This window comes from Cynocephalus volans, chromosome 4, assembly GCF_027409185.1.
Source record: "Cynocephalus volans isolate mCynVol1 chromosome 4, mCynVol1.pri, whole genome shotgun sequence".
NCBI lineage: Eukaryota > Metazoa > Chordata > Mammalia > Dermoptera > Cynocephalidae > Cynocephalus > Cynocephalus volans.
The window spans coordinates 131260068-131279961 of record NC_084463.1 but is presented as its reverse complement, the minus strand read 5'-3'; the positions used below and the strand labels follow the sequence as shown (position 1 = coordinate 131279961).

Sequence of the window (19894 nt, the reverse complement as noted above, 5' to 3'; positions counted from 1 at the left end):
ATCTGGTAGGAAAGTTTCCCCAGCATTGTACTTTAAAAAAAAAATTCTGTTTATTGTCTCTTGTTTATTATTCAAGATAATTTAATATTGTTAACTACAAAAAACAAAACCTCTTTATCAATATTTGTTCATTAATCGTGAAAAACATACCATACTAATGTGAGATGTTATTAATAGAGGAAACTAGGTGTGGAATATACGGGAACTTTCTGTATTATCGTAGAAATTTTTCTATAAATCTAACAACCATTCTAAAGTAATAAACTTATCATCATTATTATTATTATTATTTGTTTTTGGTGACTGGCTGGTAAGGGATCTGAACCCTTGACCTTGTTGTTACCAGAACCATGCTCTAACCGTGAGCTATCTGGCCAGCTCCATTTATTTCTTTTAAAAGTTGTAACTAGAATTTTACAAATGAATTGCATCAAGTTTAAACATTAATTTTGGAAAAGATTGACTTGAAAATTTTTGAATCCTATAAGAACATGACATTTCCCAACATTCTTGCAAGTCTTGCTCTAGGTAAGATGTTCCTATTTAGAATTTCCTCCTTTTCAAGACTTTAACAGTGATGCTTCTGGCCTCAAACTCCTTTTGAAAATGAGTGTGATTCCTCTGAATTTACTTCCAGGTTTTTCCTTTGTTTCTTCACCTTGAATTGCTCATTGTGCTACTATTGGTCAGTCTGGAGGCTGGGCCTGAGGAAGTGATGGATATGCACACACTCCGCACACCTGTAAGTCTCCATTTCAACTGGAGAAGCAGGAGAGATCTGTCCTTGATCCTGGGGTTTTAGAGAGGAAATTTTTATGTAATTGAGCATGATGAGTAAACTTTCTCAGATTCAGGAGTGTGTGAGAGCCTTTGAGAACCCAGGCTGAAAAGATCCTGCTCCATCTTTCCCATGTAAGATGCAGGCTTCACCTGTCATGTGGATTTGGGACACCCATTTTGGGGATAGAACCAGCAGCAATGTCTGGCCATAGAGCCAAAGCATTGAGAATATAGAACCTAGTGAGGTAGATGAAATTGAAATTCTGATGAGCTAGCACCCCAGTACCAGATGTTTATTGCATGGTCTGATGATGTGGTCTATGAGTACTTTCCTTTAGTTTTTTACTTTCTGAGCTGGATTAGTAAAAGGAGCTTCATCTTCCTCCCTTTCGCTGTGTATGTTCAGAAGCAGAATAATCCTTTGGATTTTAACAATTTGTTATAGTCCCACTGTAAAAGCTGTATTAAATTACACAAAGAAAAGAGAGTGGCTAGATGGCATTACTAATAATAATATGTGCAGAATTGTGAATTTACTCTAAATATTGCCCTTAGTTCGTCGCACTCAGGGAAAGAGTAAATAACTTCCTCAGCATTCATGTTGATCTAGAGGTACCTGTGCCAGGTTGCCATGAGCTCTCAATATAGATAATCCAGTATCTACTCATTCTCCAAGTAAAGTCTTATAAGTGGATATGAAAGTGACTCTAAAATTACTCTGACTATAGGGGAATTGGATTTTCATTCAGTAAATCTTTAAACCTAAGCATTCTGGTGTGACCATTGAGACCTCTTAGAGGCTGTTCCTGGATCTTTTGGCCCTAACATTCTGGTGTGACCACTGAGACCTCCTAGAGGCTGTTCCTGGATCTTTTGGCCCTAAGTCCTGTAGGGCTGAATAGTTCAAATCCAGCCGTCTCTGGTTCATTTGAGTGCGTGGTGAGTGAGTATTTGTGCAGAGGTTTATTGTTTTGTTGCTTTTTGCTTTATTTTGTTGTTGTCCTCTCTTAAGTCCCTTTTATACTGTAACAGTCCCCTCCCTTTTATTCCCTCAGTCTATTGATTTGTTGGAGATAGCAGATCAATAGTCTGGTAGACTGTCCCACAATCTGCATTTGGCAGACTGCATCCTCTTATATAAGTCTTTTAACTCTGGGTCTCTCTCCCCCATATTTCCTGTAAACAGATAGTTACATCTAGAGGCTTGATTAGATTTGGGTTTCTTTTCTTTCCTTTTTCGTTAGGCAAGTGATATTGGTGAGTGGTGCTGTGTTCAGCCTCATCTCTTGTGTTTAAACTTTAAGGAAGCACCATTCTTAACATGGTTCCTTCATTCTTTTCCCTCAGAAGTGGCACACTGAACAAAGGGGTGGTGGTTCCCAAGGCTTGCAGCAATGTCTATTGTCAACACCGAAGGGGTCAGGCATTTAAGCATCTCACGTATAAGCCCTCAGTATCAAGGATGGAGAGAGAAGAGGGGTTGATGGGTAAATTCCATGTTCTGGATACACAACAGTTCGAAGTTTCCCCAGGCACTTCCCTTGAATCTGGTTTTCTCTGCAGAGGTGAGAAGACAGAGGTGAAGATGGGGTATGCCCACCTGGCCAATAACTAGAGGTGGGAGAGAGAAATCACAGGCCGAATTGCTTTTTGAATATTCATGTTAAATGCTAATTGCCTACAAAGGCTCTTTTTCTTTTCTTTTCTTTTCTTTTTCTTTTCTTTTTTTTTTTTTTTTAACCTCTTCTGTTGATAAGGGATTTCAGGGCAGCTCTGGTTTTCCTCATCTGTAAAACCTCAATTTCTTTTTATTAATCTTCATGTGCCTGTGGAATATCAAAATTAATCATTTCTAAAGAAGCTACTCCTCAAACCTTAAATTTTTTTTCTGGGCCAAAATTCAATGTACATGTTTTTAGTGTGAAGAGGTCTCATAATTTGTGTTATATGAGGGACATTTTTCTCTTTCTGCAAACTTTCTAAGGACATGTGTTTATGCATTTTTAAAGCTGCCTCAGAAAAGCACACTTTCTCAGGATATATTTTATGCATTTTAAAGCTGCTTAAGAAAATATACAGTCCAGGCCACCACCAGAAATGAAATCCACGAGGTGTGTGTCTGCCGATAACTGCTTGTGCTTAGCTTTTTTAAAAAAAATTGTGCAGTTTGGACTGCTCTGTCACACATAAGCAGGCCATTTCTATGCATTAGCCTTGTGCTTTCTTTACACCAAAAATAAGTGCTGTGCCTCCAAGCAGAAGCTGAAGGAAGCCGATGAGGGGCTATGTTGAACTTGCCCCGCCTCACTGCCCCCACTCTCTTATCGCCACCCCAATACATTTTTTAAACCTCCAACATGCTGAATTCCATTCATACCCCTGGAGAAAAGAGCTGGGAAGCATTCAAGTGCCTTGATGAGAGGAGTGAACCCATTAGGATGGGTAGTTTTGAAGGAAGAACAGCATCACTGGCCTGGATTCAAACTCCAGCTCTGCCACTTGCTGTATGCCTGGATTTGGGCAAATAACTCAATCTCTCTTTAAACCTCAGTGTTCTTTGCTGTAAAATGGGGATAATACTACATAAGCAACAGTTACCATTTATTGAGTGCATACCACGCACCGAGCATTGTGCTTTACTTACCTGACCTCATTTGATCCTTCAACAATCTGATGGAGGAGGTGCTGTTATTTTTATTTTATGTGAAGCTGAAGCCAGGGAGGTGAAGTCATTTGTCTAAGGTGATACACCTTAATGACTCCTAGGGTTGTGCTAAGAATTGAAAATATACATTTTATTGATCTCAATCACCCGGTTCATGAGAAGCATAAAACGAATAATTTTTGTGGGTGTCGGTCACCGATTGCATATAATCATAGACTTTCTAAATTTTTTGTTGGGATAAGGTTACTGAGTGATATTTAATTTTTGCTCCCCACAGAGCTTACCTCTTTGATTTTCAAACAAACCTGTAAAATAGGTTATTAGCTTCATTTTACAGATGATGAATCTTGGATGCAGAGAGGATTAGATGACTCACCCATGACCACAGAGGAAATAAATGGTAGAAGTGGGCCTGGAACATAGATCTTCAGATGAAGAATCCGTGTTCTTTCAGACTAATCTGGAGATAAAGCATCCAGATTAATTTAGCTCTTTCAAATGCATCTGCAAGAAACCAAATAAATCCAGTTCTTTTGGTATGACAGGCAAAATAATGACCCCCAAAGATATCCAGGTTCATAATTCCTGGAACCTGGCAAAAGGGACTTTGAAAATGTGATTAAGTTAAGGATTTTGAGATGGGGAAATTATCCTGGATTGTCCAGGTGGGCCCTACACATAATAACAAGTGTCCTTATAAGAGGAAGGCAGAGGGAGATGTGGCTGCAGGAGAGTAGTGGGAGATGTGACAAAGAAAGCAAGAGGTAGGAGTTATGTGAAGAGGGTGCCGAGGAACACAGGCGTGTTCCAGAAACTGGAAAAGGCAAGGAAAGAAATTCTCCCCTCAGAGCCTCTAGAGGACCAGCCTTTGACTTCAGCCTGGTGATTTTAGACTTCTGATCTCCAGAATTGTAAGAGGATAAATCTGTGTTGTTTTAAACTACCAAATTTGTGGTAATTGTTACAGCAGTCATAGAAAACTAATATACTTGAATCAATGGTACAAATATGGTTTTCTGTCTATAACCTCAATGTTTAAACCTACTTTCAAGTGAGCCAGTGAAATTTAGAGGTCAACCCATTGACACCTGCAGATGAAAACTTGTAGATTTTGCTCTAACAGCACTGGCCATTCCTGCTGTATGAGTATAGTATCCTTTCAAGCTTTCAAGGGTTTGGAAGATTCTACCCAGGTTTCAGAGAATCAGGCACACGCCTACCTCTACTTTGTTGCCCTGTGGGAGGAGAATCAAGATGGAATTTTCAGTTTACAGCTTAAACTTCACTGCTCAGCCTTGAAAGTAGAAGTTGCACACTGATGGCCTTTGGGCCAGACAAGTTTTATTTGACCTGACAGTAATACTTTAAAATTTCAATTATTTGCAAGAATTTAAAACTCAGGTGATCTCAGAAAAATCCAGATTTCTGAGTTTTCTTGGAAAATGGAAAAATGAACACTGGGTTCATATTGTTGACAGTAGTTGGCTGATAGAGCTGAGTCATGGCTGCCTCTGTTGGGCAGTGGGTGGTGTGACCAGGGTGGCAGTCCCTGCCAGTTCAGTGCTGTTATTTTTCGGGGCCTTCTTCATTTATTTCTCTCACTTACTTGGCTCCTTCAGGAATATTTGAGTTTGTGGTTCTGCTTTAAATAAAAAATAACCAAAGCCATATTCTGATCAGATTAGCAAAGACTTAAAATAACTGCCCCCTAGGCCAATAATCTAGAAACTCATGGAGAATAGGAGAGGTGACAAAAAAGTTGAGATGGGTAAATGTCTTTGTTTTCAAGAGGAAAAAACAACAACAACAAAAAACAAACCAGTGGATTCTGGAAACCATATCAGTGAGATTAGCATGAATTCTTGGGAAAGTTATTATCCCAGGTCTTTGGGAGTATGCAGGAAAGGAAACGGAGATCATAAGGAACCAAGGTTGGTTAGCCATATACAAGGCATATGCCTAAGTCCATTTCTTTTTGTGGGAGAACTACCAGTCTGATAGTGGAAGGTCACTTGTATATTGGATCTTTATGGCAAAAAAACATTGATAGTGATTTTTGATGTCCTTGTGAGCAAGATAGGGAATTATATGCTGAATACTTAAATGAATGATTTGTGCCTAGTTGAACAATAAAACCAAAGGAATTGTCTAAAGTGTCTTTGTCAAGCTGACAAGTGGTTTCCCTGTCTGGAACCAGAGCCAGCCTCATTACACCTCACTGTAAATCCCTGTGATCTCCCATGATTATCTTGGCCAACGAGTCATCGAATCCCTTTTCCTTGTCATTCAGCTGAGTCAAGGATCTTATCTTTCAAAAAGGAGTTTACTAGGCAATCAAACAGAAAAACATGAAAAGGTTTCATCAGGCACTAATTTCTTATCCTAAGAAAGTCCAGCCATCCCCAGGCTAGGATCATGTGCCTTGCTATGCAGAGTGCCACGTTTCCTTCCAATCCTTCTCATTATCTGGGTTGGAAGGAGATCAAGCCATTTCATGCATTTCTATCCTAAGGGAGATGTGGGTGTCTCAATTACTTGACCTGGTGTTATTCACACTCTTCTGAACCTACTTTCTGGTGTCAGCTCCATGAATAATAATACCCTCTGTCTCTGGGTTGTGATGACTTTTTACCCTGTTCAGGGCTCTGATTCTATTGTTTCGAATGTGCATCTTTGGCTCCAGAAATCTCTTTCCTAGGCTGGTAGCTCCTTGCCATTCTTGGAAGACCTTATGGCTCCAGACCTCTAGGAGTCCTGTTGTCACTCCTAGTTGGTTTATCCACAACATAGATACTGGATTTTGATAAGGATGTTTTTCTCTTGAAGTAAAGCATGGCTTCATTTGACCATCTAAGCTAGTGGTTTGGTCTTAACAATTGCTATTGTCCCAGTGGCACCTGCCATCTTCCCGAGCTTTTCTGTCTTAGGTTAACTCCTGCTGATGACTTGTGCCTTGGTGGGCTGGACCCCATCCAAGTGACTAAATTCTGTAAATGGCTTCCTTCTGGTTGCCCATGGAGAGACCTAGAATCCTATCACTTCCTGAATACCATGAAAAACATATTTCATACATATTGTAAACATAATGGGCCCCATCAACAGCAAGGAAGATAGTTTCCTCTTATGAAAACACAGGAAAAATGCGTTTCAAAGGTAGAGATGACATGAAATGGGGACAAAAAGCAAATGTATTAGAAGCCATATCCAGAGTCAAAAAGATTTCAACAGTTGGGGATGACTTGCTGAAAGAGATAGAATGGAATTTGAAGAATAAATGTACAGTTTAAAACAACTGTGTCTTTAAGCTCAGGATTGGAGATACCTGCCCTAGGTCATGCCGGGGTTCGGATGAAGGTGGGGAGTTGGAGATTTTGTTTTGACTAAGGAAGGTCACTGTGACCTGCATTCAAAGGAGTTATTTACTCTTAGGTGTGTTAATAGCAGCTCTGTTCGTATTAAGCAGGGAGGCCCCAAGCCCAGGGACTGGGCACTGGCAGCCTGTCGGCCAAATGCATTGTATTGTTTGACTAGCATATTGATTTTGAAAAATTTGGGCGAGGCATGTCATGAGCATTTATGTTGCTTTCCTGATTCTAAGTGCTTTTGTGTTTGTGGATGATTCTTCCTCCTCACCCCTATATAGAAACACACTACTGGAGCACTGGGATCCATCCAAAGCCGACACTTTGAGAATGACTTAACAAAATGAAGGGGATCAGGAAGAGGATAATTGGGGTGGTAAAGGAATCAAGACACCAGTTCATATTATAATAGTTGAGGCCACAGTTCTGTAGCCTGGAGAGCTATCTTCAAATACTTGAAGGGTTGTTACATAGAAGAGAAGTTAGGCTCAGTTCATCTCAAGGAACGTTTATGGACTATGTGCCTTAAGTCATTAAAGTTTTGAGGATACAGAGAGGAGCAAGGAATCTCTGTACTGAAGGCCACACTCACCATTGAGCAATTGAGATACACAGAGATGGCTGTAAAATAGTAATACCAGAGCAAGGTTCTCCAGAGGGCAGAAATGAGGAGGCAGATTTCAGCTCAGTTTAGAAAGGCCTTTTCTAACAATTAAAGATGTCCCCAAATGGAATGGGTTGCCTTGAAAACTAGTCACCAGTCATGTTGTTCAATGGTGGGACATGACACGGAAGAGATTCCTGCTTTGAATGGGGATTGGAGCAGATGACATTTCTAGGTCCTTTCTACCTCTATTAGCTTGTGGTTCCAAGACTTAACTTATTTATTTTTTTATTATTTTATTTTATTTTATCAGTAAACAATGTAGTTGATTTTTGTGTCCCTTTACCCATTCCTCCCTCCCCCTCCCCTCTCTCCCCTTCCACCCATCAACATCATATCTGTTCACTTGTCTTAACAAGTTCAAGGAATTGTGATTGTTATAAGACTTAACTTATTTAGAGAGAGCTGTTACCATGTTAAATGCCCATGGGTTGTACTTGGTGTTCTAGGCAGAACACCCTGGGAAGGGTGTTGGATTGCAGGGTTTCCACAGTGTGGAGTTGCATTTGGTGCATTTGTCTGTGGAGACATAAGAGCCAATAGGCAGGGGCCTGGCTGGTTTTCTTATTCGTGGACCTGGTAGAAGAATCTAGTGGCATATTTGGCAGGTATAATCTTGTTGCTAGTTGCTTCTTTTGTTTGTTGGCTTGCATCTGGCTGTGAGGATCAATATTGTTCCCTTTGAGGTTGCAGTGATTCATTTCATGGGACAAATATCTTGAGGAAAGTGTTTCCCATGCCCTCACCCTCCAGGAACCCAGCTAATACCCAGAGATTAGCTGCCAAGACAGATTCCTAATTCTTCCTTTTTGATGGCAGAACTTTAAAATAATTCAGATATTTATTAATGTTGTGTCCTTAGAAATCCCTCAGCTCTAGAAAATGTATAAGTCACATTTTGGCTCCATGCAGATGGCTGAACCGAGCAAAGGTAGCTTCTCTTCTCAGGCTTGAGGCAAAACGTTGTGGCTGCACCGTTCTGGTCCTGTCCTCCTTCTGCTACCACATGATCATTGTCATAAGCTCTCACTTCCCTGCTGTCTATATAGTATAATTGGAAGGAAGGCAGAGATGGCCTCTTTTTCCTGGCAAACACATTCTAAAGATCAGAAAGACACACTTTCTGGATTTGGCATTTCTCCCTAATTTTTGTGTGTTTGGTCCTGGTTTATCTGTTTGAGATATCATCCCTCACCCCCTGCAGATATGTCAAAAATCACTTGAAGGATGTACAGAAAAGGTGTAGTAGGTGAGGGGAGCAGAACTGCCACCCATCTCCCCAGCTATGCAGAGCAGACAGGCAGTTCTCTGCTTCATTTGGAAATAAAATAACTGCAGAACAGATATCAACAATTGTACCTGAAGGAGAGGATTTTCCAGAGCAGAACATCCATCCCTTCCCAGTTATTCTTTCCAACATTCCATATCCCTCAGCTCTCACTAGGTTCCAGGTTAACGTGTGCATTGCCTAGAGGACAAGTCAGTCTAATGCTGGAGGAAGATTTTTCTAATGCCCACCTATGGCACAGGTTGGCTACAAAGAGTTAAGTTCATCTGGAAAACTGATCTGTAGGTTAAGCAGAGTGGGGCCACAGATGTGTAATCCCCATTCTGAGGATGTGACATCTCTTCTTGTAAGTGTAATCACTTTCTTGGTGCTATCTGGTAAAAACTGAGTCATGAGGTGCCGACAAAAATCCAGTGCACTTAATGTGAAACTTGAGGCATTCTGCTCATTCCTGAGATATTCACAGCTGTCAGCTCTGCCATTTAGATGGTAAACAACTTGCTGGGGATGAAATCCTGCCACTGTGACTTTTTCCAGCTTGTCTGAGTGAGGCATAGGCCCAGACGGTGTGCCTGTGAAAATCTGAGGAAGGAGGAGAGTATTACTTGTTGGTGACTGGAAGATCGGGTAGCCTCGCCCTTTGCAGAGCCCTGCTTCCAAAGTAGCCCCATGGAGGGAGGCAAAAACCAATTGTTTTTGTCTTATGAGCTTTAAAAAAAATCATTCCCTCCTGACTGCAGATGAGCATTTCCAAATGGCAACTGTGAGCCAACCTGAGCCTTGTTCTTCCTTCTTTGTGTTTGCAGCCACGGCACGGGGTACGAGAGTGATAACCACACAACACCTATCCTCTGCGGCGCCCAGTACAGAATACACACCCACGGCGTCTTCAGAGGCATTCAGGTGAGTACTTGGGGTTGTCCTGGCTGGCAGTGGGCTTCTCTCCCTCCTTCCCTCCTCAACAGCTCCCTGCTGGTGGACGCTTCGACCTTGGCAAGTCTGTTCTTAATTGTAGGCTCTTTTGACGTCAGGGACCCCTCTTCCACTGGGTCAGATGAGGCGACTTCCTCCTGTCCCAGAGATGCTGCCTCCTGCCCAACTCAGACCAAAGTGCCTTTCTGCAGAATCCCGTCTTTTCCTCCTTTACTGCTTAATCTGCCTTCTCTTGGGTGGGTTGTGCAGCTCTTGTGTTTGGGCTAATCGGGCTTGAATTATCAATCTGGATCCTCAACTTCTAAGAAGATTTGGTCTGCATTGTAAAGTTCCCACACGTAGAGTCTATCTTGCCAGGTGTTAATAGTAATAATAACAATAATCACAGTACCACCTATGACTGGATGTTTTGTATATGCCAGGCATTGTGTTAAGTTTTATACATGGACTATTTTTTAAAATTGACTTTATTTTTTAGAGAAGTTTTTCTTATACAGAAAAATTGCAGAGGAAGTACAGAGAGTTCCCATGTCCTCCCTCTCCCCTCCCCTCCCTCATATATTATTAACATCTTGCATTGGTATGGTAAATTTGTTACAATCGATGAGCCAATATTGATACATTAATGTCAACTAGAGTTCATACTTTATTTTAGGTTTCACTTTTTGTGTCGCGCAGTTCTATGGGATTTGTTTAATAAATGCATAATGCCATGTATCTATTATTAGAGAATCGTACAGAATAGTTTCACTGCCCTAAAAATGCCCCATACTCCGCCTAGTTATCCCTCTCCCTCTCCTTGCTTCCCCAAACCACCACTGATCTTCTTTTCATGTCAAATATAGTAGTCCCCCGTTATATGCGGTTTCGCTTTCTGTGATTTCAGTTACCCACAGTCAACAGTGGTCCAGAAATAGTTGATACAGTATGGTACGGTAAGATATTTTGAGAGAGAAAGAGAGACCACATTCCATAACTTTTATTAGAGTATATTGTTATATAATTGTCCTATTTTATTATTAGTTCTTGTTGTTAATCTCTTACTGTGCCTAATTTATAAATTAAACTTTATCATAGGTATGTATGAGAAAAACAGTACATATAGGGTTCTGTAGTATATACACATGGTTTCAGGTATCCATTGGGCGTCTTGGAATGTATCCCCCACAGGTAAGGGGGGAACTGCTATAGTTGTAATCACACTATATGTACCTTTTTCAGACTGACTACTTTTACTTAACAGTGTGCATTTATGGTTCTTACCTGTCTAGACAGGGCCTTTTTTCCTTCATTTAATCCTCAATACATCCTTGTGAGGTAGGTACTGTTATTATCCCCATTTTATGGATGGGAAAACTAAAGCCCAGAGATGAGTGACTTATCCAAAATCACATAGCCGGTAAGTGGTGGAGCTGAGACTTATAACACAGGTCTTGTCTGACTCCTTGTCTGTAACCACTGTGTTATACTGCTTCTTAGGGAGACAGAGGACAGTGACTGTGAACAGTCTGGGGAGAGGGAGAAGTCTCCAAGGAGAGTGAGAAAAGTAAAGTAGAAAGGTAAAATTTCAGAGAATTTGTAAACTCAGCAGAAGGCCACTCTGCAGAGCCTCTTCTGGGTGGCCAGAACCACATGCAGTTCTCAAGGTTTTGCATTTGTGACTTACAAACATGACTCAATGGCTGCAACATGAGTAACAGCTGTGATACTTTCACCAGAATGGTCAGTACCCCAGAAATAAGTTGTGTGTGGGCCAGGCCCCCCACCCCCACGTGAAATGTGGGGCAAGTAGCTCTGTGATGTTCTGATGAATGTTTCCAGAGGTGTCATGGATGTAGAACAGTGTGCTCCCTCATGCTGAGCCTTCCCACAGTGAGAAATAAAGGCAAGGGTTACAGAAACAGGGAAATCTGATGGAGGTTCGGAAAGACTCATCCAGTCTCTCCCTTGACCAATACTGTCAGAATCCTTCACCAGAACCCTGACTGACATTAACAACTCAATTTTATATCCTGTTCTCATGAGCACTGCATCTAGGATGAATGAAAGGACATGAAAAATGCTGTCTTTGCTTTCCTACTCACCAAGCCTAGTTTGTCAGACTCACTGCCACGGCCTCTAATAAACTCCAGATGGAACAGGTGGTGTTTCACTACCTGTTCATTTTCCCCTAGAGTATCCCAATCACATGTAGCTGGCTCACTATGTAATTTTATGCCACCATATGCCCAGAGACACTGTGGTCTATCAACACCAAAGTTGTTTGAAACTACAGAACTTTTTCTTCCAAAAAAGACAGTGACCTCTCAGTGCAAGGCAATGTGAAATAGGAACTAGAACGTTAGCGTGGCAAGGAAGATGCACAGGGTGGGGAGCCAGGTAAGCTCAGAAGTGGTTCCAGGTCTTGACACAAAACCTGGATGTGCATAAATGGCATCAGCTGCTCCCCCTCTTTGGCCTTGGCTTGAACACCAGTAAAAGAGGACTTATTGGCCCCTCAGGCACTTGCACAGCTCCCTGTGTGACTTGCTGGTCCCAAGAGCAGGGAGGGGAGCTTGCCTTTCTCTTCCTCTAGCTCCTTTTCTTGGAGGAATGACGATACACACAATGCCCTTCCACAAGGTAAAGGGGATAGACAGATGCCCTGAAAGGACATGTAAAGTGCATGGAAGGCAGATGGATTCCAGTGTTTTCTGGTGTCTGTGTTAAAGGTTGTGCTGTCTATACCGTGTGCTTCTGTTGAGTTTGGCTTCCTTTACAGATGAAACCCCCCAATTCAGGGGCTCATTCTTCTTTGTCATTCACTTATGCATGGAAGTTCTGGAAAGTTAGGGCTCATTCAGTATCCATGTATTTCTCTAATAAGGACTTCCCCACCCATTACAGACTGGATTGGGCCCAAGGTCATGTGGTTGTGTCTCTGAGTGGGAGGGAATAGATAGATTCTGGGACTTTGGACTTATGGAGAAGCTGAGAGAAAGGAGGGATTGGGAGCTATTCCAAGCACCAGAATTTCTTTTCCAGAGGCTGTGGGTCAGCGACCCCAAATAGATTTCATTTCAAGTGCCAGTTCTGGTTGATCAGTAGTGATGATGGTAAAGCACCGCATTGTAGAATGTCCTGATCTACCATTCATCCATTAGTGATGTCTGCCATGGGCCTCTGGGGTGGGGAGTGTTTGTAGGTACCTGCCCTCCCTTCTTTGGGTATATTCCAATGCTCACTCTCCCTTAGGACTGACATGAATGTTCATACATAGTTTAAAGCCTCCATTCCTCTACCACTCTTCCTGCAGGACGTGCGGCGTGTGCCTGGAGTTGCCCCGACCCTTGTGCGATCAGCGTCTGAGACCAGTGAGAAGCGCCCCTTCATGTGCGCGTACCCGGGCTGCAATAAGAGATATTTTAAGCTGTCCCACTTGCAGATGCACAGCCGGAAGCACACTGGTAAGTGTGTCCACTGTCCAGCCTGGGGCAAGGGTGGTTCAACAGCTCCTGCTCCAGGCTGTCACACTGCCAAAAACACAGGTGCAACATTTTCTTATTTATTTATAGGAACAGTAGAGACTATTATATTAAGTAGTTTTTATATGCCAGGCTGTCTACATGTATTATTTCATTTAATCTTCACACAAAAAACAATTGTCAGGAGGGTAGAATATATGGAAAAAGGTCTCAAACTCCTGCCTTTGCACTCCAAGTCAATTCTGTTCTCAAAGAGTTTATGGTTCGTTCTGGAGCTGGGATAGACACAAATGGAGAGGGAGTAGGAAGCATATGGTCACGTACTAGATCAGAAACTGGAGGAGCTGAGGTGATCAGAGGGTGTGGATTCGAGCTAGGGTCGTCCGAGAAGGTTTCTTGGAGGAGGAAGGGCTTGGGTTATCCATTGTAGGAGAGTAAGGTCAGAGGGTTGAAAGAATGAGCAGATGCACAAAGACAGGGAAAAGAAATCGGACTGGAGAGGGGTCTTGTCTTCTCTGGGTGGCAGAGCTGAAGCATAAGCCCCTGGGCTGGATATAAATGTAAAGGTAAGGAAAGGCTCTTGCCCTCAGGATTTTCCAGCCCATGGAGGAAGGCAGACCTGGACACAGCTCACTACCGTAGATGTTCTGGAATAAATTCTGTAATGAGGGAAGGGAGGAGTTTACATCTGAACATGGTTTCCAAGCAGGCATCGTAGAGGAGGTGGCATTTGTGAGGGACGTGTAGTAGGCTTCTTGATGATGAGATAGGGATGAAGGGTATTTGCTGTGAGCACAGTGCCAGGGGGACTTGGGGAATGTGAGCTCTGGCACAGTGGGAACGCAGATGAACCCGAGAAACAGCAGAGGTCATGAGGCTGGGAAGGTAACTGGGGCCGCCCCGCCATGGAAAGACCCGATGGAGCCCGGGTTGACTTGCTCTCCATCCCAGAATGCCAGTGACTCAGAATTCTCCTGAGAAGGGAGGAAGGCCCACGGTTGTTCTGTGCTCTCATGGGGCTCAGTTCCCAGCATTTGGCTGAACTTTGTCTAGTGAAGACAGGGGTGGGGCTTCTCCACTCTGAGGCGGGAGGTTGTGTAATCCCATTAGTGACTTCTCTCCGATAAAGGGACACCCAAAATTTCCTAAATGCTTTGGCTCCTGGTTTGACTTGAGCGTCTCACAACTGTGGAGTCGTTTATGCTTGACTCAGGAATGAGACATCCATAATAGAGAACACCAAATCTTCAGGCCATAAAACATAAAACAGTTATTTCAAGGAGCCGGTCTCAGGGCACATCTGTCCCAGAATTCTGCCTCAGGCTCAGCCTAGGAGTTAAATATCCTCTGCTAATATTTTTTGAGCACTACTACTTCTGTGCTGAGTCCCTTACGTGGATGGTCTGGTCTAATCTGCTCATAAATTCTTTGAAGTTGTCGGATTTTTGGCCTCATTTCCCAGTGAGGAAACTGTGCCTCACCCAGAGTTTTAAGTGGCTGGTTAGGGGACCATCCTCGTCCACTTAGTCCCCCAACCATTCTACCCTGCTGTCCATGAGCGAGTGTGCAGGTGGGCCTTTTATCTCACAATGGGGACAGGATCACAACCCTAACAAGGTCTAGCAAAGTGCCTTAGGCATTGTGAGATCCCTTCAGTCCAGTAGCAGAGGTGCCTTTAATGAGATTTAAATGACATTTCCAGCATCATTTTCAAATCGAATATGTGTCTTCCCCAAGGTGAGAAACCATACCAGTGTGACTTCAAGGACTGTGAACGAAGGTTTTCTCGTTCAGACCAGCTCAAAAGACACCAGAGGAGACATACAGGTTTGTAGGTTCACTTCTCATTGCTGGCAGTCATGTTCCCTTGGGTTAGGGTTGATTTTGTGATTCTCTTTGTTGTTCGGTATGGATGAGAAGGTCGGCCATGTGTTCAGTTTTTCCAGTAATTTTTTTTCCTAATCTTTGGGTATTTTCTTTCTCTTAAAAAAAGAAAAAGAAAGAAGGAAAAGGAAACATCTCACATTTCTCCTGCAAGGCACAGAACAATGGGATCCCACTAGCAGTGGGCTAATGAAACTCTGAGCATCAGGAAAGAAAGAGAGTGGGAGAGAGTGAAATCCAGTGTGTAGCGTGTGATTCACCTTTTTAATCTCTGACACAGCTGAGACCGTCTAGCTGGTGAGAAGCTGGACATTTGTGGTTTAAGGATCGATTGTTCCCAAGACAGAAGCAGGTCCTTGAGGATGACTGTGCAGAATCAGATGGTTCCTGCTGGGCCTGGGGTGTTGGGGAATCTGAGGGTAAGGCAGACAGATGTTGCAGGAGTGGCTGGAAATGCCAGGCTCCTCCAGCCTCCTTGGGGGCCTTGCTGTGCCCCATGGTGTTAGGGCCGAGGCTAGACCTTCTCTGTCCATTTAGGTGTGAAACCATTCCAGTGTAAAACTTGTCAGCGAAAATTCTCCCGGTCCGACCACCTGAAGACACACACCAGGACTCATACAGGTAAAACAAGTGCGTAAACTTTTCTTCACATTTATTTTTCATTATTTTTTAAAACTATTGTTGAAAGAAGTTATTGTGATGAGAGAGAATAGAAAGGACTAGTGTAAAAGTTCTAAGGGTTACACTCAGCAGAGAGAACAAACAGTGCATGTCTATCTTTAGATGATAAATAATAACATTTTTTAAAACAGGGGAGGGGGAAATACAGAGCAGGAGGGAGATGTGAAAAGAATGCCCAGAGTGTCCAGAATGAAAAAGAAGAGATAAGCTGGTTCCTTACCATTCCCAGATGGCTGCCTCAAATTCTTATCACTGCATTTGATATGACAATCAATCCTGCAGAAAAACAGCAGAAATTCTAGCAAGCCAAACATTTATTCTGCTGAGAGCTTATATTTTACAACACTATTTTCAGAGAGCTGAGTCCTTGCTCCCCTGAAAGTTAATATCCTAGGAACAGTCTTGTTTTCTGCCAGACTAATATCATGTGTGAATATTATTTCCTTCACATTGGTATAGACAGGGGAATAGGACATTTATTCACTGGTGACTGAAGGTTTTTCCTTCTCTGCAAGGCTGGTGTGACTCATAATGAAAACAGCACCACCTTCATTGCATATTTTCCACATTTGGATGGAGGGCCAGTGCTTAGTTGAGCTCATTTTATCTTTACAACATCCTTGTGGGAAGAGGAGGGTAGGCATGCTTTATCCCCATTTTACAGATGAGGAGACCGAGGCATGCAGTGATTAAATGACTTGTCTAAAGTCACAAAGCTAGTAAGTAGCAAACCCAGTTCTGTGTGCTCCCAGCCCACCGTATCCCACCACCTTCTTTGTTGGAGAAAGAGCATGAGTTCAACTCCGCAGTCCAGGGAGGAGCGAGAATCAAGAAGAGAGCCAAAGTTAGTGAAGTTGAATACCATCGAGAGACTGAGAAGAATGGGGACTGACAAGAGAAAGGGTTGGGACTTGTCCATTAGGAGCCAGCTTTTGACAGTAGGGCTGGAGTTTGGGGTGGGGAGCAGGAGCCAGATGAGGAAGAGCAGAGGATCAGTGAGAGGGAGGTGAGGGAAAACGTGACATCATCAGCCCCTGGGCAGTCCCAGATTCTCAGCCCAATCAGGCTTACTGACAGTCACAGGCTTAATGACCTGTGCCCCAGGGATGGGTATCTTGCTCCCCCAACTCAGGTGCTTTTGATGTCACTTTTTAGACTTAGTTCTGAGCTCACAATTTGGTGGGAAAGAGCTCTTGTCCTCTGTATACCGCCTCCCCTCACCCAGCATAATGTGCAAAGTGACCCGTGTCACCAGCAGACTGCTTAAGGCTATATTTGATCAGTCCCCAGTCTGACTCTGGGACACCAGCTCTCCTGGGACATTTCTCAGTGCTCGTCCCAACCAGTAGTTCTCAGAGAAAGGAAAGTGAGACTAGCAATATCCTGAGAAGACCTTCCAGGTAGCACAGGGATTGGCTCCTGTGGCATTTTTTCCTTAGGATAATGCCACAACTGTTTTTCCGTTATGGCTAGACCTGGGAGGTGTGATATAGGAAAGAGCAAGAGCTTTGAAATTAGACAACCTCGACTTGGGTCCTGCCTGGGTCTGCCTCCCCAGGTGTCCAACCTCGTCTGTAGAGTGGGGATAATAATTCTTCCCTTACGGGGCTGTTGTGAGGAATGCATGAGGTAATGTATATACACACATGATGCAGCACAAAGCTTGGCATATATTAAGCATTGAATAAATACTAATTATTGTCCCTAACGAGAGAGAGGCTTGGAAGGAGCTTCTGAGGGCTCCTTAGATGGAGAGGCCTCGATCTTTTGGCAGAACCATGCTTCAACTAAACTCTTCCTTATAACAGGGATTATGCTCTGAGTAACACTTTAAGATAAAAGAAACAAGTATCATACAAACGGGTACTAGTGCTTTATTTTTAAAAATCCAGCCCGTCCAGAATATCTATACGTACAGAGATATTAAAGCCACGGTCACAGCTCTATTACCAGACTGCAATCAGTCGATAATATCCAGGGTGATAATCTGGAGGCTCATGCAGCCCAGTTAAGCTCAATTCCCTACCTAGACAGCAAAGGGCAAAATTTTTCACAGTTGCCAAAACGTTATGACAACAGAGGTTGAAAGAAATGTTTTTTCCCCTTAATTAAATATGCATTGTCCAGACCTTTTTATTTACTAGACTCATTCTTTGTCTCCCATTTCACCAGTCTTTTGACTAAAGAATATCTTATAATTTTTACAATATTTTAATCCTTAAATTTCCGAGAGGTGCTGCCATTCAAGGCTGCCTATGAGATGAGCTCAGCTGGTTAGTTAGCTTAGGGAAAGAACCACAGGGAATCTGGAGGGGGTGCCTTGTGATGATTTAACTTGGGCCTTTGATAGTTGAACTTGTGTCCAGTCTCTGTGCTGCAAGTGTCTCTGACTGGCAATTGTGTCAACAGGTGAAAAGCCCTTCAGCTGTCGGTGGCCCAGTTGTCAGAAAAAGTTTGCCCGGTCGGATGAATTAGTCCGTCATCACAACATGCACCAGAGAAACATGACCAAACTCCAGCTGGCGCTTTGAGGGGTCCAACCTGGGGACAGTCCTGTGTCCCAGGTAGTAAAGAGGATGGACTGCTTTCAAATTCTTCCTCAGTCACCTCTCTAAGAAGGAAATGGCATTTGATCTTCTTCTCCCACCTTCCAAGACAAGATACCTGTACTACTGGATCCTACCAGGTTTGCCTGGAGGAGTTGGTCTCTGCTCTGCCAACTTTTAGTTGACTCACAGGCCCTGGAGAAGCAGCTAACGGTGTCCGGTTGGTTAAAAGCCCATCGCCATTTGGTCTGGATTTTTCACTGTAAGAAGAGCCATTGTTGATAATGTCCCCCACCCTCCCCTTTTCCTTTGACGCTCGTTTTCACTAGGAATGGAGTTATTGTACCATTTTCCATCATGGAATATTTATAGGCCAGGGCATGCGTATGTGTCTGCTAATGTAAACTTTGTCATGGTTTCCATTTACTAACAGCCACAGCAAGAAATAAATCAGAGAACAAGGCACTGGGGGTGAGTCTCGTCCGACATTCCGGAGGTCAGGCAGGCTGCTTAACCTGGAAGACAGGATGTAGTTCCACCAAGGCAACTTTTAAACCCATGCATTTCAAGCAGCTGAAAAAAGAATCAGAACTAACCAGTACCTCTGTTGAGAAATCTAAAAGAATCTTACCATTCAGTTGATTCAATGTTAACGTTAGCACGATGCTCTTAAGAAACTGTGTTCGAAGATCTGGGATTTTGTTTTTGTGTTTTTGACTTGTAATCATATGCATCTTCAAAGATGTACGTATCTCCTCACACAAAGGAAGTGAAATTCATTTTCATCATTTGGGGTGTCCTTAGAGTGTACAGACCATGCTGGTTTATGTGGCTTCATTAAAATGACTTTAAAAGAAAGTAGGGGCTGGTCCAGGATCTCCATTGATAAGACTGTTCTTAACTAACTTAAGTAACTTTGGGTCTACAAGAATATGTGAAAAAAATGAGACTTACTAGTGTGAGGCAATCCATTTGTTTAAAGGTCGCTTGAGGTGTAAGTGTGTGTGTGTGTGTGTGTGTGTGTGTGTGTGTGTTTTATTTTGTCTTGTTTTTTAGGGAGGGAGTTTATTATTTACTGTTGCTTGAAATTATTGTGTAAATATATATATCTGATCATGATTTGTTCTTTGACAACTAAAATTAGGAAATGTATAAATATTAGATGCATCACTGTTTGGGTGTTGTTATTACAACGTATTGATGATAACACTAAAAATGTAACCTGCATTTTTCACTTTGCTCTCAATTAAAGTCTATTCAAAAGGAAAGTGGAAAGATTCTGTCAGCTGTATTGTGTTCAATCTCAGGACCAGCTGAACCTTTTTAAACAGGTAAGGCGATGCTTCTGACATTGATGGCTACTAGTTAGCCTACCCAGGTCTTGACCATAACTTATTTCTGTCTGTGGAACCTCAGGAGGGAAGTATTTGTCCTAGAAGCAGCAGAGAGTGCACCTCCATCTCACGTCATAAAGTGATTGTGGTTGGATGGGTTTGTGGATGGTGTGGTGTGAATCGTGTTTTAGAGTTTTAATCGGGTTATCATTGCATCACTTCTTATTCCAGATCAGCAAAAGAGAATGGGCAGATGCTAAAGATAACTGGTCTTTCTGAAAAGTTCACCGATA

At 42.7% G+C, this 19894-nt stretch overlaps 1 protein-coding gene across 1 annotated transcript in view; it reads left to right on the top strand.

The window, feature by feature from the left end:
• WT1 (WT1 transcription factor) overlaps positions 1-18252 on the top strand; it is a 42782-nt gene extending 24530 nt beyond the window's left edge. The window contains 5 exon segments of the mRNA XM_063094984.1: positions 9566-9662; positions 12988-13138; positions 14894-14983; positions 15578-15670; positions 18131-18252. Of these exon segments, the coding sequence (XP_062951054.1) occupies positions 9566-9662; positions 12988-13138; positions 14894-14983; positions 15578-15670; positions 18131-18252 (553 nt within the window).
• The last annotated feature ends 1642 nt before the right edge of the window (positions 18253-19894 follow it).